The sequence below is a fragment of the Cricetulus griseus genome, chromosome 6 (assembly GCF_003668045.3).
Source record: "Cricetulus griseus strain 17A/GY chromosome 6, alternate assembly CriGri-PICRH-1.0, whole genome shotgun sequence".
Lineage (NCBI taxonomy): Eukaryota > Metazoa > Chordata > Mammalia > Rodentia > Cricetidae > Cricetulus > Cricetulus griseus.
Window position 1 is genome coordinate 58,785,744 of NC_048599.1, and position 26,475 is coordinate 58,812,218.

Below are 26,475 nucleotides of genomic sequence, written 5' to 3' on the forward strand. Positions count from 1 at the left end.
ATGTTCTACATAAATGCAACACACTATTTTATGTTGGAAAACGAAAATCAGAATTTCTACTGAGGTTATTTTTCTCTCAACTTCCCTCCTTGTGCTGATGTCAAAGCAATTTTCAGAGGGCTTCTGTATTTGCTGTTACAGATCCTGACAGTGGCCAAAACAACTAAGATATTTGAGATAGCACGACTCCGCTCCTGAATACAGAAAATGAGTTGAACAGTAAATGCAACTTAATGTCAGTGGCAATCACATAAAGAAGGCTGGTGAAAGGGCTCAGTGGTTAAAGGTGTTTGTTGCCTAACCTGACATTTGAGTTCGATCCCTAGAGCCCACATGGTGAATGGAAGCTGCCCTATGACTTCCACAATGTATGCTGTAGCATGTGTACACACACACATACCAAATAAACATCATAAATCTCTTACTTCTAGTGTATAATTAATCAATGTATAAAAGATACTGTTGTATTTTATAATCTGGTAATCACATAACTTAATAAAAACATAAAGAATCCTTGCACTAAATCAGAAAATTTTATAATCTAGTTACAGAGACAAAACCACAAGTGTGGGAAGCCGGGTGGTGGTGGTGGTTCACACCTTTAATCCCAGCACTCGGGAGGGAGGCAGAGTCGGGCAGGTGTCTGTGGGTTCGAGACCAGCCTGGTCTACAAGAGCTAGTTCCAGGACAGCCTCCAAAGCCACAGAGAAAAACCAAGTGCGCGCGCGCGCACACACATACATACATACACATACACATACACATACACACACACACACACACACACACATACACACACACACACACACACACACACCACAAAACCAGTAACTCTCTCTAGGCATGGTAGCAAATGCCTGTAATCCAAGCACTTGGGAGGTGGAAGGAGAAGTTCAAAGTCATATTCTCTGCTACATATCAAGTTTGAGGCCAGCCTGGACTATATGAGACCCTACCTCAAAAACTAATTAATTAATAAAAATTTAAAAATCAAACATTTTAAAAAGTAAATAAATAATTATTGTTCAGGCAGAAATTTCTGCTCACTTTCTTTGAAACAGGGTTTTTCTGTGTAGCTTTGTAGACCAGGCTGACCTTGAACTCACAGAGATCCGCCTGCCTCGGTCTCCCTAGTGCTGGGATTAAAAGCATGTGCCCAGCCCAATTCATGAACTTTTGATTTTGTTATGTTTTTAAGACTTATTTATTTTTATTTTGTCAGTATTGGTATTTTTCTGGCACGTATATATGTGCACCATATGAATGCCTGGTATCCACAGATGCCAGGAGAGAGCCTTGAATCTACTAAAACTAGAGTTAGGGAGAGTAGGCAAACTCTCATGTAGGTGCTGGGAACCAAACCCAGATCCCCTGCAAGAGCAGCAAAGGATTTTTTTTCAGCTGAGATAAGGTTTCTCAGTGCAGCCTTGGCTGTCCTAGAACTCTGTAGACCAAGTTGGCCTTGAACTCAAAAGATCCATCCGTTTTGCACTCCCTTCTCAGTGCTGAGATTAAAGGTATGCGCAACCACCACCCAGCTACAACAAGTGCTCTTAAGCACTGGGCCAGGACCTCAAGCATGGCAAGCATGCCCTCTAATTGTGAGCTACATCCTCATCCCAGCATTATGACCTTCAGCCACTGAAGTCTTTCCAGTTTCTGAGGCTTGGTCCATATGAACAGAAAGAGCCTTGCTTATTTTTATGTGTGTCACAAGAATCACTTACACCATAAACACATTAGTATTATTTACTAAACCTAGGGTTTCCACTTTAAAAAAATTACTGACACAAAACACTCACTTATTCCCTCACTTGTTGGATCTTATACTTACTGTCTAGCATACATATTCTTCTAAATAGGAAATTGTCAAAAGTTTTCTCCATTCCTCCTATCCCCTGTATCAATTAAGTAGCCGTTATCTTGCTCTAAAATCAGAGCTTTTCTCCTTGTGACAAACTACTCATTAACTCTTCCACCCGACAGACTGGCTTTGAACTTGATTTGTAGGTAAAGATGACCTGAACTCCTGATCATGTTGCCACCACTTAAGTGCTAGATTACAGGTTTGTGCTCCCATGCCCAGCTCCCATTGACCTTTTAAATTAGTTGTTCTTGATTTGTAGCTCATCAAGTAAAGGCACATGCTATCAACCCCGATAACCTGAGTTCAATTCCTGTAACCCACATGGAGGAATAAAGAACTGACTCTTCGCCGGGTGTTGGTGGCTCATGCCTTTAATCCCAGCACTCGGGAGGCAGAGACAGGCGGATCTCTGTGAGTTCGAGGCCAGCCTAGTCTCCAGAGTGAGTGCCAGGACAGACTCCAAAGCTACACAGAGAAACCCTGTCTCGGAAAAACAAAAAAAACAAACAAACAAAAAACAACAACAAAAACAACAAAAGAACTGACTCTTCTTGTAAGTTGCCTCTTACCTCTGTATGTGCATAAAGGTAAGGGTGCCCACACACATATGCTACACTCACTTGCCCACAGAATAGTAAATAAAAATTTTAAAAGGGCCAGGCGTTGGTGGTGCACGTCTCTAATCCCAGGACTCGGGAGGCAGAGGCAAGCTGATCTCTGTGAGTTCTGAGTGCAGCCTGGTCTATAGAGTGAGTTCCAGGACAACCTCCAAAGCAATACAGAGAAACCCATCTCGGAAAAAACAAAAAAAAGAATTACAAAATTTGGGAGGCAGAGGCATAGGGGACAGTAAGCCACGGCTGTTAGAGGCTGGCTACAGGTGTGCCTGACCACGCCTGTCAAGGCGTGGTCAAGGTGAGGAGAGGATGACCAGAGCATGGGCTCTGGCTTGCTTTTGGCTGGTATTTATCTGAATAAAGGTATCTTGAAGCCTGGCAGTGGTGGCACACGCCTTTAATCCCAGCACTTGGGAGGCAGAGGCAGAGGCAGGCGGATCTCTGTGAGTTCAAGACCAGCCTGGTCTACAAGAGCTAGTTCCAGGACAGCCTCCAAAGCCACAGAGAAACCCTGTCTCGAAAAAAAATCTTGAACATAGCTCTCCCATCACAGAGGCAGGAGGATCTCTGTGAGTTCAAGTCCAGCCCAGTCTATAGAGCCTACCTCCAAAGCTACAGAGAAACCCTGCCTCAAAAAACCAAATAGACAGACAGACAGACAGACAGACAGACAGACAGAAAAAAATTTAAAGGTTAAAATTAACTATTCTCATCTATTTTCCATCCTACAAAATCTAAGGGGACCAAAAAATACTAGTGGCAAAAGCAGCCAGGTACAGTGGCTCACACTGATAACCCAGCACTTGGGAGGTGAATGTACAAGGACTGTGCATATACTGAGACCCTGTCTCAAACCAATGAACAAAGAAACAAAAAGACAAAAAAAAGGAGCACATCTGAAAAATCTCCAGTGCTGGTTCTGGCACATTTATACTCCATCTGACTAAGGATGGCCACTTTAACATCCAAAAAATTTTAAGAGGCTGGTTAGCAAGTAGCAAAGATGTAAAAATCAAAGCAGAAATAATATAGCACAGTACTGTTTTTCCCAGACAGATGTGTGGATGGACATTCATTATGGCAGAGAAAAAAAAGACAATAGCCCCTATCTCTAATTTCATATTTCATGGATTCTTCACGAATGCCTACCCAACCTAAACGATCTACAGCAAACTAATTCTAGATCATGGTACCACCACTGAGTTCTCTAGTGTCAAAGGGGTAGAACGAAAAATGAAGAAACAAAACAAAACAAACAAAAAAACCCTGTTACCTTCTAGCTGTCAAAAGTAGTAAAACATTTGCTGTAACTCTGAACTGCTCTGTACTGGGAGAAATGAAAAGATCGTCCCCATCGGATGGGGCTACAATAAGCCTGTGGGCCTGGGGGCAAAAACAGGAGTTAAGAACACTGGCTGGGGCTGGAGAGATGGCTCAGAGGTTAAGAGCACTGACTGCTCTTCCAGAGGTTCTGAGTTCAATTCCCAGCAACCATATGGTGGCTCACAACCATCTGTAATGAGATCTGGTGCCTTCTTCTGGTGTGCAGATAGACATGGAAGCAAAATGTTGTATGCATAATAAATAAATAAAATCTTTAAAAAAAAAAAAAAAAGAACACTGGCTGCTCTTACAGAGGGCTGGTAACCTACATCAGGCAACACAAAACCACCTGTAATTCCAGCTTAAAGGGATCTAATGCTTTCTTCTGGTCTCTTCAGGCACCCGCACTCATGTGCACATACCCACACATAGATACACAATTAAAAATAAACCTTAAAAAGAATAGCCTTCAGGAGGCTGGAGAGATGGCTCAGGGGTTAAGAGCACTGCCCGTTCTTCCAGAGGTCCTGAGTTCAATTCCCAGCAACCACATGGTGGCTCACAACCATCTGTAATGAGAGCTGGTGCCCTCTTCTGGACTGCAGGGATACATGCAAGCAGAACACTGTATACATAATATAAATAAATAAATCTTAAAAAAAGAAAGAAAGAAAGAAAGAAAGAAAGAAAGAAAGAAAGAAAGAAAGAAAGAAAAAAGAATAGCCTTTAAGGGGGAAAAGCTACTTAAAATCCTTCCCATGGGTGACAGGGCACAACCTCACAATAAAGCCTTTCCTCCCTGACATACACAAATAGCTGAGGAGTGGGAGGAGGTAGAATGATGGCTTGGTTTGTTTGGGTGTTTCTTCTTCAAGACAGGATCCTGATGTATAGTACCAGCTAGTTTCAAATTCAAAGTTTGGGTCATCATGCTTGGCTAAGGTAAAGAATGCTTAGTAGTTAGAACAAAGGGAACCCTGACTACAAAGATTTATCAGGACATTGGATTTACTCTAGCATAAGCTGTGAGCGCTAATGCTGTGGAGATGACACTCTACCTTTGTAGCAGAGCAGTCAGAAAAGGGTGGGAGTATTGTGGTTCAAGTCTCTAACCCCACAATTTAGGAGGTAGATAGGGGCAGGAGGAGCAGGAGTTTAAGGCCAGCCCCAGCTACATAGTAAATTCCTGGCCAATCAGGGTTACAGAGGGAGACCCTATCTCAAAAGAAAAGAGCAACAAAATTTTTCTGTATTGTTTATGTATTAAAAAACAAAACTCAGCGGGGCGTTGGTGGTGAGCACCTTTAGTCCCAGCACTCGGGAGGCAGAGGCTGACCTGGAACTCACAGAGATCCACCTGCCTCTGCCTCCCAAGGACTTCAACTAAAGGCGTGTAACTAAAGGCGCAAGTCACCACTGCCTGGAGGTTTACTGAATTATTTAAGACTAGAAGAATATTACTTCAGTCAATCAGAATGCAAACATTCTCAATTTACATATGGGAACTGGTAAATGTTAATTAAACATCATTTTATTACATTAACATTTTTAAATTTGTTATAAGTATTCTCCTAGATTTTAGAACAAGAAATTGAACAGAGGGCAATGTCTCTCTCCCTCTTCCCCTCCCCTCTAGGAAATCACTAAGGTGAAAAGCTCTTTAAGTCAAACCCCTGCCCATCTTCTACCCATAGTCTGGGTCTTTCAGGGCTTTGCTTTTGTCATCTGGACATTTATGAAAGCTGCCCTGGTTCAGACAATGAACAGCTGTTTGATTTACTTTACTTTCCTCTTAGGGATGGCAAATCAATCTTCCCAAAGAAAGCTTTGTGTCTCACAGTACTGACCACTAAAGTAAATATGGCATATATGTTTTTCTGTAATACCTTTCTGCTGAGACTGGGTCTTATATAATCCAGGCTGGCCTTGAACTCTTGATCCTACTGCTTCAGCTTCCTGAATGCTGAGATTATAGGCATTCACCACATGCCTGACTTAGAATTTGCTTTCTAACATGAAAGCAGTATTTAAAAGATGATCTTTTTCTTTTTAAAGAAAGAAAAGAAAAGAAAAGAAAAGAGAAAAGAAAAGAAAAGAAAAGAAAAGAAAAGAAAAGAAAAAAAAAATTGGGGCCAGGCAGTAGTGGGGCACACCCTCAATCCCAGCACTCAGGAGGCAGAGGCAGGTGGATCTCTGTGAGCTCGAGGCCAGTCTGGTCTACAGAGCAAGTTTCAGGACAGCTAAGGCTATACAGATAAACCCTGCCTGGAAAAACCTTAAAAACCTCTTTTAAAAAAGAAACTTTTTTTAAAAGGTAACTAATGTTTGGCCCTTCCATAATAGAAAATGGCAACCATGTAAAGCACATAATTGAAAACTTTGCTCACACTACTAAGTTCTTGTAGGTCTTGAGTTATAGGTCTTAGTTTAAGGAAACAAGGTTATCAGGCATCAGAAAATCAGGAATCGTCATCAAATACTTGCCAATCACACAGGCCTAGCTCCTCCACACCCACCTCATCATCACTGTCCGACGTCTCTGAGTCTGATGAGGCTGCAGGCTGACTCACAGGAGGCTCCTTCTCTTCAGAATCACTGCGCTTCCGTTTTGCCAGGGACAAGAGCTCCTAAACAGGCACAAACAGTCATATCAGTGGTGCTCAACAGAAATGCTGCCTTGGTATCTTTATGGCTGTGCTTTCAATGAGTGCTTTCCATGAGCACTGAGGCCATGAGCAGACAGAAGACCAGTATTCACGATGCAAAACTGAGGCTTCAAAATCTGCCCTCCTTTGAGGGAGTGAAACAAACAGGAAATGGGACTGGAGCTACCTTCAGATTTTCAGATTCCTCTCTACACTGTCAGTACCGAGCACGGATATTGATGGTTAGAGCTATGTTTGCAGAGGTAATCTGCTTCATATTTCAAATGGCAGATTACCTGTAACACTCCAAGAATCTTTTATTGTAGTTCATGGTAAATTTAGCTTCTTGCCTATTCTATCTACTAAGCTTACAAACTAAGTTTCTGAGGTCATTTTACATTTTGAAAATGTAAATCAGAAAAAAGGAGGTATCTTTCTGATAAATAATCCAGGGTCACACAATAAGTAAAACATGTTCTGGCCAGAATTCTAATCTGACACTCCCAACACTCCCATTCACTATCCCTGCCCTGTCCTGGTGATTTAAACACAAGGGTGATAAAGTGATTGTCCATTGCCACATGGTTTCCTAATACTTCTCCCACATTCTCAGTCTGGATGTTTAAAAACACAAAGGGTCACTTGCTCCACTCTCTGCAATAACAGTACCAGCTTACAATTGGACTTTTCTTACTAGATGCCAGGCACTTTTCTCAGCATCTGATACTTGTTCTTCACAACAACCCATGACATGTATTATCACCCCCATTTAAAGATAAAGGAGGAGGGCTGGTGAAATGGCTCAATGCTTGCTTCAAAAGCCTGATGACCTGATGGTCCTTAGAACCCACATTAAAGTGGAAAGAAAAAATAGACTCCAAGAAGCTGTCCTCTGGGATCTGCACATGTCAGCCCATACACACGCATCATACACAAACAGGCACCATACATACACACAATTTTACACATACATTTAAAAAATGTCTTTTTATTTTATGTGCATTGATGTCTGTCTGTGTGTGAGGGTACTGGATCCCTTGGAACCGGATACAGAGAGTTTAAGCTGCCATGTGGGCACTGGGAATTGAAGCCAGGACCTCTGAAAGAGCAGCCAGTGCTCTCAACTATTAAGCCATCTCTCCAGCACTTACACACACATTTTTAAAAGCAGCACATGGAGCAGAAGAGGTTAAGTAATGTCTCTAAGCTGTATAATGTACTGAGTACATGAGAATACAGGACTTGAACCTGGCATTAGAATCCTGGCTCCTAATGCAGTCATGATTTACTAGTCTAAAAACATTTCCTATTTTGCCAGAGAAAAGCTAATCAATACGGGCAGTAGCAATCCTTGATGACTGGAGAGCTATGCAATTAGAAGTGAAGTGCAGGACAAATTTGAAAGAAGAAGACTATTACAAAGAGCATCTGTTTTTTTTTCTGCCAGTCTCCTTCTATTTTAGGAGTACTGTCCTGCCTTAGCCAGGATGACAAAATGACCTTCTGAGATTAACAGCTGACATGCTTCTTCTTCATAAGCAGTCATGAGATATCTGTCACTCTTCTCATGTCATTGAGGAATGAGTACAGACTCTGAAAAGGCTAGAAGTCACAAGAACAGCCCTTCTGACCAAAGGAACTCCAATAGACCAAATGCATAGTATGGCAATATTTATGCTTAATGGTTTAAAAATAATAGCTAGGCATGGGGACGCACACCTTTAGTCCCAGCACTCAGGAGACAGAGGCAGGCAGGTGTCTATGAGATCGAGGCCAGCCTGATCTACAAAGTAAGTTCCACAACTAGGATTATACAAGGAAACCCTTGTCTTGAGAAAAACTAAACACACACACACACACACACACACACACACACACACACACACACAAAATCATTCATATAGATGGCTCGAAGAAATTAGCTTATACATACAGTTTAACACTACCAAAATCAAGTTATAGGACCCCATCATCCCTCCAAATTTCGTCCTTTTGTTTTGTTTTGTTTTTCTGTGTAGCTTTGGAGCCTATCCTGGCACTCTTTCTGGAGAACAGACTGGCTTCAAACTCACAGAGATCCGCCTGCCTCTGCCTCCCAAGTGCTGGGATTAAAGGCGTGTGCCACCAACGCCTGGCAATTTCCTCCATCATTCCCAGCAACCATGGTCATGTTTTCCATCCCTACAGATTTGCCCATTAGAGATTGGTACAAGAATGGGATCACGTGGTCTGTAGCCTCTTTGGGTGTGGCTTCTTACTTTTTGTTGTCTATTTTTAAAATTATTTTTTGTGTGTACATGTATGTGGAGGTCAGAGGACAACTTTCGAGTGTCTGTTCTTTCCTTCCACCATGTGGGTCCTAGGCCCAAATTCAGGTTATCAGGTTTGACAGCAAGTTATTTCAAAGGCATGAGTATGACTTCTTCCATTTAGCATTATATATCTGACATTCGTCCACATTGTAACATGTAACAGTAGTTGCTGCCTTTTTTTAAAAAAAAATTCTCATTTTTTAGATTACCTTTTGTGTATGGGTGTTTTGCCTGCATGTATGTATGCATACCAAATGGCTGGTGCCTAAGAATATCCAAAGAGGACATTGGATTCTCTCGAACTGGAGTTACAGATAACTGATAGTTACAGATACCATGTATTCAAACAGAATCCATGTTCTCTGTAAGAGCAACAAATGCTCTTAATCCCTGAGCCATCTCTCCAGCCCCATGTTATTATTTTAAATTATGTGTATATATGTGTATGGATTTATGCACATGTGAGTGCAAATGCCTGTGGGAGCCCGGAAAAGGGCAGCCAATGAAGTTATAGGAAGCTATTAGTTGCATGACATGGGTTTTGGGAACTGAACCTGGATCCTTTGCAAGAGCAGTAAATGTTCTTAACCCCCTGAGCCATATCTCCAGTCCAAGTTTGTTCATTTTTAAAATTTTATTTATTATGTATACAGTCTTCTGCCTGCATGCCAGCAGAGGGCACCAGATCTCATTACAGATGGTTGTGAGCCACCATGTGGTTGCTGGGAATTGAACTCAGGACCTCTGGAAGAGCAGTCGGTGCTCTTAACCGCTGAGCCATCTCTCCAGCCCAAATTATTACATTTATGATGGGGGAAGTCCTTCTGTATATATGTTTCTCTTATTGGTTGATGAATTAAACACTGTTTGGCCAATAGCCAGTAGAGGCAGGAAGATAGGTGGGGCTAGGAGACAAGGAGAATTCTGGGAAAGGTAGGCAGAGAGGTGCTGTGGGGACGCCATGCAGAGACTGGGAGGATAGGATGCGCCAGGTGTTCTCTGGTAAGATAAGGCCATGTAGAAATACATAGATTAGTAGTCATGGGCCAATAATTAAGACAGAGCTAGCTAACAAGAAGCCATAAGCATCAGCCAACAGTTTTATAATGAATATAGCATCTATGTGTTTATTTGGGGCTGAGAGGGCAGCAGGACAAGAACACCAGTAACAACAACACCTCTGTCTCTCTCTGTCTCTCTGTCTCTCTGTCTCTCTCTCTCTCTCTCTCTCTGTGTGTGTGTGTGTGTGTGTGTGTGTGTGTGTGTGTGTGTGTGTGTGTACACCTACAGAGAAGCTCTGGAAGTCAGAGGACAATCTGTGAGAGTCAGTTTTCTCCTTCCACAAGAACCTTTCACCTGGGTCTCAGGGACTGAATTCAGGTTGTCAAGCTTGGCAGCAGGCACCTGTATCTGCTAAGCAATTTTGTTTCACTTTAAGGACTTCAGAATTTGGTTTTAACACCAACTCATTAGAACATATATTTAGATACACTCTTGCTATGGTTTGAATATGTTTTGTTGCCCTAACTCTTACAGTAGTTTGTTTTTGTTTTGAGATAAAGCCTCACTCTGTGGCCCTGGCTGTCCTGACACAGAGATTTGACTGCCTAGTATTAGGACTAAAGGCATGTACTACAACACCCAGCTTCTTGCAGTAGTTTAATGCACAGAGAATCACCTGATGGTATTAAGAGGAGAGGAAGTTGGTTTGGCTATGGTGTGCAGAAGTGGGGCTTAAGGAAGTTTACAACTCCACAACTAAATTTTGACAACTTTGTAAGCTGACAGACACATGGGACTATTCCTGTCTCTCACCATGATGTCATGTAGCCTGAGTCTGTACCATCCTGTTGGCTTCCAGTCTCCAAAATTATGAGCTAAGTACACCCTTTCTTCCTAAGAAGTAACCTAATTCATTACAGCTTGCAAGCAAGTCTTCCCTGAAACAGTAGATATTATAATTATATTTCGTAGATATTCATTAAAAGTTACTGAAACTGGACTGGCAGGATGGCTCAACAGGTAAAAGGAACTAGCCATAAGCCTGAAAACCTGCATTCAACATTCAGAACACATACAGTGAAAGGGCAGAACCAACGGTCTCAACTCTCTCTACTCTCTCTCTGCTTCCTCTCTACTCTCCTTCTCTGTTTCTTCTTGGCTCTCTCTCACCTATGCACTCTCTCTGCCTCTATGGCGACGGGCCATGGCGGTCAGCCATTACCCCTGTTCCTCTTCTCTCTTAGTCTCCCTACTCTGCCAGGCCTGTATAATAAACTAGTCAATATGTCTCATCCCTCAGCTTTCTCTTTTCCTTTTTTTTAAATAAAAACATAATATTGGCGCCTGACTTGGTTTAGGCTCTCTCCGTAAACTCTTTCGATGCTTGCTGGTGGGATAGGCTTTCTCTCTAACTTTTCCTGCCAGGGGCACGGGAAATTTCGGGGATCCTAAAATCTGAACTCATAACCCACTTCCATCTCAGCTTTTTCTGACAGTTCCTCCTGCCTGCAGCAGCCTGAGATGCCAGAACTCTGTACACTTCAACTCGCCGCTTTTCCAACTAAGGATCTCTGGAACTCACTCATCTGCCTGTTTCCTACAATCCAGATTCTTGTAAGTTCCAGGGAGCTGAATTGGATCCAAACAAACAATCTAAGAGGCATCAGGGAGTTCTGTACACCCTGGACTGCAATGAAACAACCAGCTATCCCAGAATGTGACAGCACCCCAACTTTCTCGGGTCCCCCAAAGATGGTCAATGCCCCCCCACGTCAGCAGGAAGCAGTCTTGAGAATTCGACGTCCTTATTCCTCAACCTGCCATGTCTAACACCCCACCTTTTTTTCTTAATAATAAGTAGAGGTGGGAATGAAAGGTTTAGGCTTTGACGCTGATCGGCTCTACCTCTTTAAGAGACAGACCCTGCCCCCTGACAACAGTCAGGGCATGCTCAAGAAATCGTGCTACGTCATCACCATGTCACTCGTCAACCATGACGACTCTGGACATGTGTGGAACCTCAGTGCACATGCGCAGTCTTCCCTTTAAAACTCTTCTCTCTGCTCTTCTCTTCTCCCACCTACACTCTCTCTGTCTCTATGGCGACCGGCCATGGCGGTCAGCCATTACCCCTGTTCCTCTTCTCTCTTAGTCTCCCTACTCTGCCGGGCCCGTATAATAAACTAGTCAACATGTCTCATCTCAGCTTTCTCTTTTCCTTTTTTAAATAAAAACATAACAGTGAAAAAAAAAAGTGCACACACTGCTGGGAGGCACTTGGAGGCAGAGGCAAGCAGATCTCTGTGAGTTCAAGGCCAGCCTTGTCGACAAAGCAAATTCCAGGACAGCCAGAACTGTTATACAGAGAAGCCCTATCCTGAAAATCCAAATAGGTAGGTAGGTAGACAGATAGATAGACTAACAGACATATAAAAAACATGCACAAACACAAACTCCTTATCTGGCAAAAACAGATCTGTAACCTCAGCACTTAGAAGACGAAAAGGAAAACTGACACAAGCTTGAGGCCAGCCTAGGATTGAAAGGATTTCCAGACCATCCTGGGGTAGAGAACAAGACCCTGTAGCAAAAAATAAAAAAATAAAAAACCAAGAGGGCCTACTTTATATTAAAAACCCAACAAATGGCCGGGCGTTGGTGGCTCATGCCTTTAATCCCAGCACTCGGGAGGCAGAGGCAGGCGGATCTCTGTGAGTTTGAGGCCAGCCTGGTCTCCAGAGCAAGTGCCAGGATAGGCTCCAAAGCTACACAGAGAAACCCTGTCTCGGGAAAAAAAAAAAAAAAGGCTTTCTACCAATGAACAAAGGTATCTGATAAGCACATTTTCACTTTGTGGAGCATATTAGCTATACTACAACAATAGTGTAGAGACAACAAAGACCTTAATAGTGTAAAACCTGCCCTCTCCACTTCTGGAGCTCAATCCAGAAAGCTACTCAGGAAATTCCTGATCAAACCACTCCATGGCTTAATCCTTTATATCCTAATGAGGGCTCCTAGGTACAGATGGCTAGAACAATGTATCAATACAGTCTCCACAATACTGCACACATAAAGAGATTTTTATTATTTTTATGTGTGCACGTGTGTGCACACACATATGCACATGTGCTAAGGAGCACAGAAGAGAGGGTCAGATCCCCTGGAGCTCAAATTACAGGTGGCTGGAAACCACACATGGGTCCTCTGGAGGAGCTACAAGTACTCTTAACTGCTTAACCATCTCTCCATCCACAACATGAAGATTTTTGTTGTTTTGTTTTGTTTTGTTTTTCAAGACAGGGTTTCTCTGTGTAGCTTTAGAGCCTGCCTGTCCTGAAACTCACTCTGTAGACAGGCTGGCCTCAAACTCACAGAGATCAGCCCAACTTTGCCTTCCTGAGTCCTGGGGTTAAAGGTATGTGCCACCACCACCTGGCATGAAGGTATTTTTTAAGGGTGATTTATTTGATATCTGTACTTTTTAAAAAGTGGTACTTGGATTGGAGAGATGGCTCAAAGATTAAGAGCACTGGCTGTTCTTCCAGAGGTCCTGAGTTCAATTCCCAGCATCCACATGGTGGCTCACAACCATCTACAATGACATCTAGTGCCCTCTTCTGGCATGGCAGGCAGAACACTGCATACATAATAAATAAACCTTAAAAAAAAAAAAAAAAAAAGTGGTCCACACACAAGGTGCAAACCTATCTGCCTTTTTCCTACGGCCCACTCCATAACTCCACACTGACTGGTCACACTTGTTATGTATGGTGGTCTCTTTTGCTGCCATCACTGTATTTCATCTCATCCAGTAAATATTTTGACATGTCTAAAGAAGGCTGTGTGAGGTGACACCATGATCTATCAAATTTAAACTAAACCAAAGATGCACTTACTGTATCAGTGCCCAATCTGCTCCAGGTCTAGCTGTGAAGATATGTCATATCTAGCTTGTACAGCAGTTTCAATCACACTGTTCAAAGGCCACATTTAAGTAGAGAGCACAAACAGACCCAAAATAAAGCAAGAGACCAGCTTGATAACATAAACCTATAATCCTAGATACTGAAATGCTTATGGCAGGAGGATGTTAAATTCCAGGACTCTTGAGCTACAGAGAGTTCAAGGGCAGCCTAAGAAATTTAACAAGACTCTGTCTCAGAATTTAAAAAGGTTCAGCGGCATTGGTGGCTTTAATCCCAGCACTCGGGAGGCAGAGGCAGGCGGATCTCTGTGAGTTCGAGGCCAGCCTGGTCTCCAGAGCAAGTGCCAGGATAGGCTCCAAAGCTACACAGAGAAACCCTGTCTCGACAAACCAAAAAAAAAAAAAAAAAAAAAAAAAAAAGAATTTAAAAAGGTTCAGGTGCCAACTGTGGTGGCACACATTTTCAATCCTAGCATTTGGGAAGCAAAGGCAGGTAGATTCTTTGTCTGCATAGCGAATTCCAGGCCAGTAAGGGCAACATCCTGTCTTTTTTTTTTTTTTAAATATTTTATTTATTTATTTATTATGTATACAACATTCTGCTTCCATGTATGTCTCCACACCAAAAGAGGGCACCATATCTCATAATGAATGGTTGTGAGCCACCAAATGGTTGCTGGGAATTGAACTCAGGACCCTCTGAGCCATCTCTCCAGCCCCAACATCCTGTCTTAAAAGGAAAAAAGGCTGGGGAGATAGATGGCTTAGCTGTTAGGAGCACTGGTTCAATTCCCAGAACCCATGTGGCAGCTCACAACAGTCTGTAACTCCAGTTAAAGGGGACCTGTCACCCTCACACAGACATACATGCAGGTAAAGCACCAATGCACAGGAAATAAAAATAAAACAAAAAAATTAGCCAGGTGGTGATGGTGCATGCTTTTGATCCCAACACTGGGGGTCAGGGAGAGACAGGAGGATCTCTGTGAGTTCAAAGCCAGCCTGGTCTACAGATTGAGTTCCAGGACAGAGAAGCCCTGTCTTCAAGAGTAAGGAAGGAAAAGTGGAGCATGGAGCATGGAGAAGCAATGGCTCCGCAGGTAAAGGTGCTTGTTGCTAAGCCTGACAAAGTTCCATCACTGGGACTCATGATGAAAGAGTGACCCAATTCTGAAAAATTGTCCTCTAACCTTCACATGCATGCAAAAAATGAATAGTCTTGCCGGGCGTTGGTGGAGCACACCTTTCATCCCAGCACTTGGGAGGCAGAGGCAGGTAGATCTCTATGAGTTCTGAGGCCAGCCTGGTCTACATAGTGAGTGCCAGGACAGTTTCCAAGCAATACAGAGAAACCCCAGTCTCGGAAAAACAAAACAAGAATAGTAAATTAGTAAATAAGTTGCCATATGTAACACTATTACACAAACTTAGTACTTCACAAATTAACACTGTCACTCACAAATTCATTACAGCCTTCAAAATCGACCTCTACTAACATGAACAATACCAGCGAAAAGCATAACTTTTAAATTTCACAAGTTTTATGAGGAACAGTTATAGAAGGATGCTTTGTATCAATGTTTTATACAAAACACCAAACAGAGGTCCCATACAGTATCTAGTGGGCCATCTAAAATAAAGACTCTTCTTTTTTTTTTTCCCCCAATATGGGAGTTGGAACCTAAGCTTCCTGCATGCTAGGTGAGCACTTAACTTTAAATCATATTACTAGCTCTCTTTTGCCTTTTGAGATGATTTCATCAAGTTGTCCAGTCAGTCTGGCCCTATTCTACAGGGCAAACAGGGCTTGAACTTGTGATTCTTATGCTTTGGCCTAAGTAGAGTAGCTGGGATTACAAGCCCATGCCACCAGGCCATCTTCAAAGACAAATTTCATTGCTGCCATTTCAAGTTGATGAGAGAGAAAAATAGAAAAAAAAAAAAAAAAAAAACTATAAAACAGGAATTGTGGGTCACATTGTAATCCTAGCATTTGGAAAGCCAAGGGAGGCAAACTGTCATAAGTTTCAGGCCACCTTAGCTACAAGTGAGACATTTTCTAAAAAGAAAGAAGAGAAAGAAAGAAAGAAAACCATAAAACATTTTAGTATGGATATACCTGAACAAGTTTTGAGAAAACCAAAGCAGAAAGAAAGAAGCAGTCATGTTATGTAGTCCTGTCTGGCCTTGAACGCTTGTTCCTCCTGCTTCAGCTTCCTGAGTGCTAGGGTTACAGCTGTGCACTGCCATGGCAGGTTAGGGCCGAGTAAAGCACCAATGACAAGTATCCTGCAGTTTAAAAATGGAAAAGGAATAATGTGGCCAAAATAAAAAACAGGGTCACGATCAAGTTACATGCAAAAGGAAAATCCTCCAAGGCTTGGAAGTGTAGTGTAGCTCAGTGGCAGAGCATATGCCTTGGGTTTAACCTCCACTGTTATTTTCACAAGCACACACACAACCCTTCCCAAGAAAAAAATCACTGACTCAAGGAAAAGAATCTCTAGGGCTGGAGAGATACCTCAGTGGTTAAGAGCACTGGCTCTTCCAGAGGACCTGGGTTCAATTCCCAGCACCCACATAGTGACTCATCATTATCTGGAACTCCAGTTCCAGGGGATCCAACACCTTCTTCAGTCCTCTGTAGGCACCAGGCATGAATGTGGTACACAAACATACAAGCAGGAGCCGGGGAGTGGTGGCACATGCCAGCACTTAGGGCAGAGGCAGGCAGATCTCTGTGAGTTTGAGGTCAGCCTGATCTACAAAGTAAGTTCCAGGACAGCCAGGGCTACACAGTGAAATCCTACCTCAAAAAACCAAAACCAACCAAACATACATACAGGCAAAATATCCATAGTCATAAAATTTTTTAAAAATTAAAAAAATAAAAATAAAAGCACCTCTAGTGACTGGGTATACAGCTCAGTAGCAAAGCATCTACTTAATATGCATGATATCCTGGGTTCAATGCCAGCAGCAGCAACGAAAATGCAAAAACCATCCCATCAATTAAATCATATTAGAGATTTAAATGAGCTAGCAGCTTTGCCACTTTAAACATCTCTGTCAAGTTCTTTGGGCTGTATATATGCTCTTAATTTGGATACACTATAGGAAACACAAGCACCTATTTCTTTCCCCAACAAGTTACAATGTCTTACTAAGAAAGATGAACTTACATAAAAAAGTGGTCTTAATCATGAACATGAATCATAATTGCCTAGACTGTACCTGTTACAAATATAGAATCCAGGACTTTAGTGTCTGAGGGTCTGATTTAGTAGACCAGAAGTAGGAACTATGCCCCTCAACATTCCCCAACCTATTTTTTTTTTTAACTTTATCATGTGTGCCTTTTAAAACTGGAACCTATGTATCATACATAGTGTTGGGTCCTTCTTCTAACCACCAAGGAAAGCACAAGCAGCTTTCCCACCACCCCTTCAGTAAGTACCCATTTGGAGTTGCTACAGTAATTCTGGACATATTGGCTTAGATTCCCACCTGAAAACTCAGGGGAAAGGCCTCCTTACTAACTGTGCACCACTCTCCTATTAGACACTGGCAAATCTGTCATGGTTTGTTCTTTCTACAAGGACCATGAACTAGCGAAGCCCAATGTCAACCCTCCAATGAAACCTCAGCATTAGTTAGGAAAGACCCGAGATGCACTGGCTATGTTCTGCAGACTCCTTAAGATCTTAAAATCAGGTTTACTATAATTTCTTCTAAAAGCTTTTGGTAATGCCATCCAGAAGACAGAGATCTTTCTCTTGGATTCCTTTGAGAGTCTGACACAGTGCTAAACAGACACAAACAAACAAACAAACATTAGGCACTGGTGCCCCTGTTAGGATGTACAAGGAAAGGGACTTTTGACCCAGTACCCATGCCAACAAGTAGCTAAAGGGGAGGTAGAATTGTTGTTAAAATATTTTTGGTATCATATACAAATTTCACCTTCTTTTTTCTAGTAGATATTTAGAATTAGATCTAAAGTTGCAACCTCCTTTGATTACTACTTTGAAAATCTTTTCTTTTTTAGATTTATTTTTATTTTGTGTGCATGAGTGTGTTGCCTGTATGTTTGTTTATGAATCATCCATGAACTTGGTGCCTGTGGAGGTCAGAAGAGAGGATCTGATCCCCTAGAAGTAAAGATGGTTGTGAGTCACCACATGGGTGCTGGGAACTGAACCCATGTTCTCTGCAATAACAGTATGCTGCTTTTACCCATGGAGCCATCTCTCCAGGCCCTGCAAATGCTCTCTGTGTATCAGGTAATATACCTCCACCACCAGTGGCACTCCAGCCAATCACTCATCAGAAGTGTGTGGAAAAATCATTGAGGTCAGAATAACTGGTAGTTTAATTCATTCTCTTTGGAACAGAGGGTGTAAGGTGGCTTTACCAAGTACCCTAAACAATCTTTCTAATTGATTTGAAAACTTTCTCTAGTTTGTTTATCTTAAAAACATAAGTTTTAGCAACACAGAAACTGGGCATGAAGCTGGGTATGGTGAGTCTCAAGCTAATAATCACAACACTCTGAAGGCTGAGGCATGAGGACTGCAAGTTCAAAGCTAGCACAGAGTACATAGCAAGACCCTAACTCAAAAACAAACCAAGACCTAGAGAGATGGCTCAGCTGTTACAACTTGCTTCTTTTGCAGAAGACTTGGATTTGGTTCCAGCACTCACATGACAGCTCACAACTGTTTGTAACTCCAGCTCCAGGCAGTTCAATATCCTCTTCTGGCCCCATGAGCAACAGGTACACACATGGCTCAGATAAAGAGCACCAAGTTCAATTCCTAGCACCCACATGGCAGCTCACAACTGTCTGTAACTCCAATTGGAGGGAATCTGGTATCCTCACACTGACATACATACAGGCAAAACACCAATGCATATGCATATGCATATGCATATGCATATATATTAAACAAATCAAAACAATATTTAAAAGCCACATTATTTTCATTTTGCAATATGAAAAATTAGACTATATATACTAACCTGATGTAGTAGGAAAAATAGACTTGTAAATGTCTTGGTTAAATTCCACTTCTACTACCTACTAGGGAATTACTTAGCTCCTTTAATCTCATTTTCTTCATATATAAAGTGGGAAAAACATGTTCAACTTCAACATGATTTGAAAATGTGACCATAGAAATAGAGCACTTAATCATGGTATCTATTTTATTCCAGATATAATGTAAATGATTACATCTATACTCTACAAAACAGAGGAGCAGGGCTATGATATAGATTCTAATCTTTCTGCCAGTCTAAAAATTTATCAAAACTTTTATAAACAGTAATACATCTTTGGTAGATTTTTAGGAGCCTTTCCAAGAAAATGCCTTCGATGTACTCACTCAATTCCTGTCCCTAAACAGGGTTTCCTGTCTTTGGATAGTCCTTTACTGGCCCCATTACTTTCCCACCTCCCTACCACCCTTTTAAAAGTTTTGTGGGCCGGGTGATGGTGCACACCTTTAATTCCAGCACTCAGGAGGCAGAGGCAGGCAGATCTCTGAGAGTCTGAGACCAGCCTAGTCTACAAGAGCTAATTCCAGGACAGCCTCCAAAGCTACAGAGAAACCCTGTCTCGAAAAACCAAAAACAAACAAACAAACAAATAAATAAATAAATAAATAAATGTTTTGTGAGGTTTTTTGGCCAGGTGTAGTGACCCATGCCTATAACCATATACTCAAGAGGCCAAGGCAGAAGAACTGGCTTAGTTCAGTAACAGACTAGGCTATAATCTGAGACCCTGAATCAAAAAAGAAAAACCGGCCAGGTAGTGATAGCTCACACCTTTAATCCCAGCACTCAGGAGGCTGAGGCAGGCAGATCTCTGTGAGTTCGAGGTCAGCCCGGTCTACAGTGTGAGTTTCAGGACAGGCAGGCTCCAAAGCTACACAGAGAAACCCTGTCTTGAAAAAAGAAGGGGGGGGTCCCTTTTCTTTAGAACCTTGCCAGCCCTTCACTCTTAAAAGCCCTCCCTTTTCAAACCCTAATTAATCCTGAGACCTCAGGTATATTATTACTAAAAACTCCCAAGAAGGCTTTTATACAAAAAACTTTTGTAGTTTACAGCAACATTATTATAAACATTTGATCCATTCAACTGCTCACAATTCAATACACAAGGGTTATATTATACCGCTATTTTACAGTGGAGACCAAAGGTACCCGGCTACAAAGCATTAGGACTCGGAATTTCAGATTCCAAATTTAATAATCTACTCCATTTATAAAGCTATTGTATTTTACATACTCTTCCTTTATGTCACTTACTCATGAAACATGAAGGAAACCATCTTTGTATTTCCTGGTACCATCATAGTACTGCTACAAGAAGTTTCCTCCCTGTAGTCACTCCAAGCCACTAAGGCCACAAAAAATGCAGGCTACTCCAAGCAAGACACTAAGTAAGGCCACACGTTACTTTCAATACTCGCTCCCCATTTTCAAGTAGAAAAATAATCCAGGCTGCCGCATAAAAAAAAGGCGAAGAGCTTATGCCACAGTCCCTCTTCCAGTTATCTGCCCTCTTTCCTCCTCCCTAGAGTTGCTTTTTTTGTTTTTTTGTTTTTTGTTTTGTTTTTCTTGTCTGACATCCCAACGGGAACCATTTCGACGGTAAATGACCCTAGTCTCCAAAGAGACTACAGCTAAGTCTTCCTCCAAAAACACCGGGGAAGCTCTTCCGGACATTTATGGGTGTCCCACCTATGTCCACATGCCTGGTCCTAAAAACTTCATCTTCCAGAGTCCACACCTTCTAGGCTATTTTTCCTTCCCACAGCCCCATGCTCACCCTTGCACCTCTCCTCCAAAATCTCCCAGCCATTGGGGCTGGCGGGTGATACTTCCTATCTCGCCCGGGCGGATCTCCCGGCCTGCAGTCATGACGCCCTGATCCGGCCCAAGCAGACAGCGGCCCCCTTCAGTACCCCAAACCCCGAGGCCCATCAGCCCCGATCCCTGCCCCGCCTCCCGGCCCAAGGCGCCAAGTCCTCGGGGCTCCGTCTCCAGGCCTGGGCCGGGCTCACAGGGCCTAAGACACAGCAGGGAGACAGGCAGGGGCTGCAGCAGCCGGCCGGACTCCGGGCGGGCCGGGCGCTCGGGCCGGGCGGCTCCCAGCTCCCGTGGCCAGGACTCAGCCCTCCCGCTCCGCCGGCCCGCGCCTCCGCGGCCTGCCCTCACCTGATCCAGGTTCTCGTCGCTGCCGCTGTCCTCCGTATCCGAGTCGATTACGACACGGCCTTTCCGCTTCTTTACCATGGTGGTCCCCCGGCTCCCACGCCGGACGCCGCCGGGACTCCCCTCTTGCCCGCCTGCCAGTGGGACAGCCACTGCCGCCACCACCGCCGCCGCCGCCGCTCGACCCACACAAAGGCGACCGCGCATGCGCGCTCCGCTCCGCCCCTGGCCCCGCCCCCCGCCAAGCGCACGCCGTTCGCCGGTGTCTGGCGCCCCGCCCCGCCCCACCCCCGACGCAGCGCGAGGGGCGGAGCCACGCTCCCTCAGGTTCCGGGCGGGAGTTACCCGGTCTCTTTCCGCGGGCCGGAAGCTGAAGCGGTGTTGGTGCTGCGGGCTGCCCAGGGGTGAAGTTAGTTTGAGTACCCGGACCTGGGTCCACTCTGAGGAAGCTCATGCATCTTCAGCCTTGGAAGGGGACTTCAGGAGTCACCCGCGTGGACTACAGTCTCCTGGAAGTCGCTGAGAGCATGGGTGGAGGAAGCGGATCCTGCCTGCCTGGGTCGTGTTAGTGACGTCCGAACTGTGACCCAAAGAATAGGGAAGTGTATTCCAAGCGAGAGCAACGTGGGAAGAAGTCCAGCGATAATAAAATTAGTTTGGGGAACTCAGATTCATTGTGGGGAAGCAACAGGTGTCCGGGGTGTAGGATGAGCTGAGAAGACGCGACTAATGAGCTATATATTAAGGAGTTTCAAACTCGCTTGGGTTGTCCTTGGGACGACGATGTCTTCGACATCGGAAGAGATCGAGAATAGAGAAGAAGATGGATTCTTGATTGTTTGCTAGGTAGTATCCCTAGGATTTGAGATTGGTGCACAGAAGGGGCCTGGGTTTCAGATTTTGGTTTAGGAAGGTGAAGGCAAGTTAGCCTTTTATCAAAATATGAGAGAGGTTTGGAAGGGAGAAGGAAATGCTTTATGTCTGTATTAAATTTAAAGTCATCTGACAAAAGATCAGCACCAGCCGGACGGTGGTGGCGCACGCCTTTAATCCCAGCACTCGGGAGGCAGAGGCAGGTGGATCTCTGTGATCTCCACAGCGAGTGCCCAGATAGGCTCCAAAGCTACACAGAGAAACCCTGTGAACAAAAACAAAAAAAAGTGAATATATAATATTTATTTATTTTATCTACAGCAGGATTTGTATTTATTAAGGAGTATAAACAGTAGTAATTTCAAGCTGTTCTCAAGTCTTCCTGGAGCCAATTAGTTCATTCATTCTGACTGAACTTCCAAAGTTCAGATCTTCCTTGGCTGTGTTGATGAGCTCTTGCTTTTATGCTCACTCTCACACTTTGACTCATACACATCAAAGACCCCAAGTGTGGAGTTATAAACCTGTTGTTCCAGCTACTTGAGAGGCTAAGACAGGAGCAGCATAAGGAAAACAGGCCTGCCTAAGGCTGCATATGGGTCCAAGGCTAGTCTGAGCAGCTTACTAAGACCCTTCCTCAATAAGTAAATAAAGTATTGGAGAATGCAGCTCGGTGATACAGGGCTTAGAAGCATATGTGAGGCCCCAGGCTCAATCTCCAGTACTAAAACCAACAGTGTGCATGCTACAAAACAGTGATAACCCCAGCAGAAGGATCACATATCTGAGGGTAACTTAGGCTAGTATAGCAAGACCCAGTTTATATATGTCTCTGATGTGTGCGTATATACGTGTGTGTGTACCATTCCTAAAGAGAAAATGCTGTTTGCTGTTAGCTATTGGAAAAAGATGTTTTGGATTAGGATGAAGGAAACTAAGTAAAACCCAGGTGCCACTGTACTCCTGAAGAGTTCTCCCTAACTGTAATGCCTAGACATCTACTCCAGTTTATTCTCACACAAAGTTCATGGCCAAGATCATCCAAGATCACCACAAAAAGCTGAATTTCTAGGTACCCTTAAGTCTGGTGCACTCTGCTCTTTAAATGTGTTCATCACAGGATTGCTAAAAAGCCATTAATACAATCAATGAGTTTTGAAGGTGGCCTTTGAGTGAAAGCTGATAAATTTTGAACCATCTGCAAGGGTCCTCCAAGGATTCCAGGACAAGTTACTCCTTGAGACTAATCACTATCTACATTGAGGGACTGACTGTCCTCTCTAAATCCTTTGTTGAGTATTTTCCAAAATGTTTATTGTAAATTTCCAGTCAGCAAAATGAGGATAATTGAACCTGTGTTTTAAATGTAAAAAATAGCTAGGCATGGTGGCTTAGACTTATAGTCCCAACACTCAGAAGGCGGGTAGATGTCTGTGAATTTGAGGCAGCCTGGTCTTCAGAACTGGGAGAGGGGCAATATGAGAACCGGTTTTTATTCAAGACCATTCTAGAAGATAAAAGTGTGCATGTGTTTCAAGAGATCAAACAGGAGCCAGGTGTTGGTGGCACATGCCTTTGATCCCAGCACTTGGGAGGCAGAGGCAGGTGGATCTCTGAGTTTGAGGTCAGCCTGGTCTACAAGAGTGAGTTCCAGGACAGCCAGAGCTGTTACACAGAGAAACCCTGTCTAGAAAAAACAAACAAAACAAAAAACGCAACCAACCAAAAAAAAAGGCAAGTGGATCAAACACAGCCGTTCAGGCCCAAAGCGAGGTACACGAGACCCTGTCACTTCCTAGCTTTGTGGTGGTGGTCCACACCTTTACTCTCAGCGCTCAGGAGGCAGTGGCAGGTGCATCTCTGAGTTGGAGGCCAGCCAGGACTACAGAGCAAGTTCCAAGGCTACACAGAGAAACCCTGGCTGGGGGCGGGGATGGGAACCACTAAAAAAAACTTTTTGTTTGATCTCTCTGTCTGTCTCTGTCTCTCTGTCTCTCTGTCTCTCTCTCTCTCTCTCTCTCTCTCTCTCTCTCTCTCTCTCCTCTCTCTCTCTCTCTCTCTCTCTCTCTCTGAGACAGGGTTTCTTTGTATTGCTTTGGAGGCTGTCCTGGAACTCACTCTGTAGACTAGGCTGGGATTAAAGGTGTGCCACCAGTGCCCAGTGATCCACTTGCCTTTTTCTTCTGAGTGTTTAGATTACAAATAGAAAACTTTTACTGTGTATTGTTTTTTTTTTTTTTTGAGAAATTAGAAAATGAAAAGCGGGGCTGGAGAGATAGTTCAGTGGTTAAGAGCATTGACTGCTTTTCCAGAGGTCCTGAGTTCAATTCCCAGCAAACCACTTGGTGGCTCACAACCATCTGTAATGAGATCTGGTGCCCTCTTCTGGCCTGCAGGGATATATGCAGGCAGAACACTGTATACATAATAAATCTTAAAAAAAAAAAAAAGAAAGCAAATATTTAAAAAGAGAAAAACAACTAAATAAAATAGAAAATGACAAAAACTATGGATTCCTAAAAAATAGGTTTGTGTTTCTTTTTATGGTTTTGTTTTTTGAGACAAGGTCTCATGTATCCCAGGATGGCCTTAAGCTGGACAAGAAGTTAAAGATGGCCTTGAACTTCTGATTCTCCTGCCTCTCCCACTTGAGCTTGGATTATAGGCTTGTGTCACCTGCGATGCTGGAGAGGATTCTGTGCATGCTAGGCAAGTCCTCTGTCAACTGGGCTATCCCCCAGGCTCGCCTATACCATTACATCTTTCTTAAAAATTTAAAATAAGCCAGGCGGTGGTGGCACACACATTTAATCCCAGCACTCGGGAGGTAGAGACAGGCGGATCTCTGTGAGTTCAAGGCCAGCCTGGTCTACAGAGTGAGTGCCAGGACAGGCTCCAAAGCTACAGAGAAACCCTGTCTCAAAAAAAAACAAAACAAAAAAATTTGAAAATAATAGATGGTCATTTTTGTTTTCTTGTTAAAAGGGTTTTATGTGGAAAACACTATAGTGATTACTTTTTTTTTTAAGGCTAGAACTACTGAGACAGAAAAAGGATTAAAGAGTCAGAGAAATGCACACCTGCAGTGGATATAAATGGACAGTGTAGGGAAGAAAGTCCATTCAAGGGTTACATTCCGTATTCCACAGTAGACCAGTAGTGATGGGTGTGCATCACACCAACACATTTTCCTTATAGCTTTGGTCAGAGGACAGCTTTCAGGAGTGAGTTCTCTCCTACCATGGGGGTTCCTGGGAATCAAACCCAGGTCATTAGGCTTGGTGCAGTTGCCTTTACTCACTGAGCATCTTGCTGTCCTTTCCATGTTTTATGGAGCCAGTATAGCAGCAAATCTACAAATGGAGGGATCTTTGGTACTCTGACAAATCTCGTGTCTCAGGAGAGTACTCCCTAACATAAAGGAAGGGAGGGAGGAAGCTGGGCACAAGCCAATGTCTAGCCCCAGTGCTGGGAAGCAGACAGGTAAATCCAGCAAATTTTTCTGAAATGTTGAGCTCTGGGTTCAGTGAGAAAATAAGGTGTAGAGTCATAGAGGAAGATTCCTGACATTGATCTCTGGCATCTGCACACACCTGTGTGTGAACTAAATAAAACTAAATGTGTAAAAAGGACTAATCCTCGCCTAGTGTGTGCAAAAACAAACAAATGAAACAAAAACCATTTTTTTTGTTTTTTCCCCCAGATATTTTTTATTTAAATTAGAAATAACCTTATTTTGCATATCAATCCCAGTTCTCTCTCCCTCCCATCCTCCCATGCTCCCCAACAAACCCCCATCTCATCCCCCTTCTGCTGGGATGGGGGGAACAAATTTTTTGAAAAATCTCCTAATTCAAAGTTGTTCCAGTTGTGTACTTCAGGTAGTGGTCCAAACTGGGATATGCTATTTAGGGTTAGGATTGCATTGGAGATGACAAACCCAATTTAGTAGTGGCTTGAAATGGAAGAAAGGGTTTTCATGAAAATGTCCAGATGTGCACAATACAGGGCTGCTGAGACTCTCTTTTCTTGTGTCCTGTGTGAGACGGGATCTCACTGTGTCACCCAATTTAGCCTCAAAATCATGCTGCTGTTCCTGCTCCAGTCTCCTGAGGGCTGGGATTACAAGCGTGGCTGCTGTACTGGGGTCCCAATGTGGGTGCAACTGCTCCGATTCACCAAGTCTTCAAATCCCCAAATTCCTTTCAGCTCATTACTGTTCTGTTAGTGGTTGTTTTCATCATCACGGTCTAAGATGGAATTCTATCATCTGTAAGTTCTAGATAATAATATGAAAGCAAAGAGGTAGAGAAAGCAACCTCCTGTTGTCTGTTGAGGTGCTGGGGAGTCAACCTCAAGAGACAGTGGTGTAGAAAAAGTTCCCATAGGGCAGGAGAGATGGCTCAGTGCTTAAGACCACTGGCTGCTTTTCCAGAGGACCTTTGTTCAATTCTCAGCACCCACATGGTCGCTTACAACAGATTGTAACTCCAGCATCAGGCTACCTAATGCCCTCCTCTAGCCTCTGAAGGCATTGTACACATTAAGTGCACTTGTATACATGCAAAGCAAAAGTCCACGCACATGAAGCAAGTTCCCAGAAGCATGTGTTACACAGTCACAGATAAGGCAAAATGCCTATATGCTTAAAATAAAAGTAAATAAATCTTCAAAAACGAACAAA

General features: G+C 43.3%; 1 protein-coding gene across 1 annotated transcript in view; it reads right to left on the reverse strand.

Annotated features, from left to right (window-relative positions):
• Rtf1 (RTF1 homolog, Paf1/RNA polymerase II complex component) overlaps positions 1–21,128 on the reverse strand; it is a 56,722-nt gene extending 35,594 nt beyond the window's left edge. The window contains exons 1-2 of the mRNA XM_027422150.2: positions 20,922–21,128; positions 6,324–6,434 (exon numbers count right to left, since the gene is read on the reverse strand). Coding sequence (XP_027277951.1) covers positions 6,324–6,434; positions 20,922–21,125 — 315 coding nt within the window. The 5' untranslated portion in view covers positions 21,126–21,128. The remainder of the gene's footprint in view (positions 1–6,323; positions 6,435–20,921) is intronic.
• Positions 21,129–26,475: the final 5,347 nt, after the last annotated feature.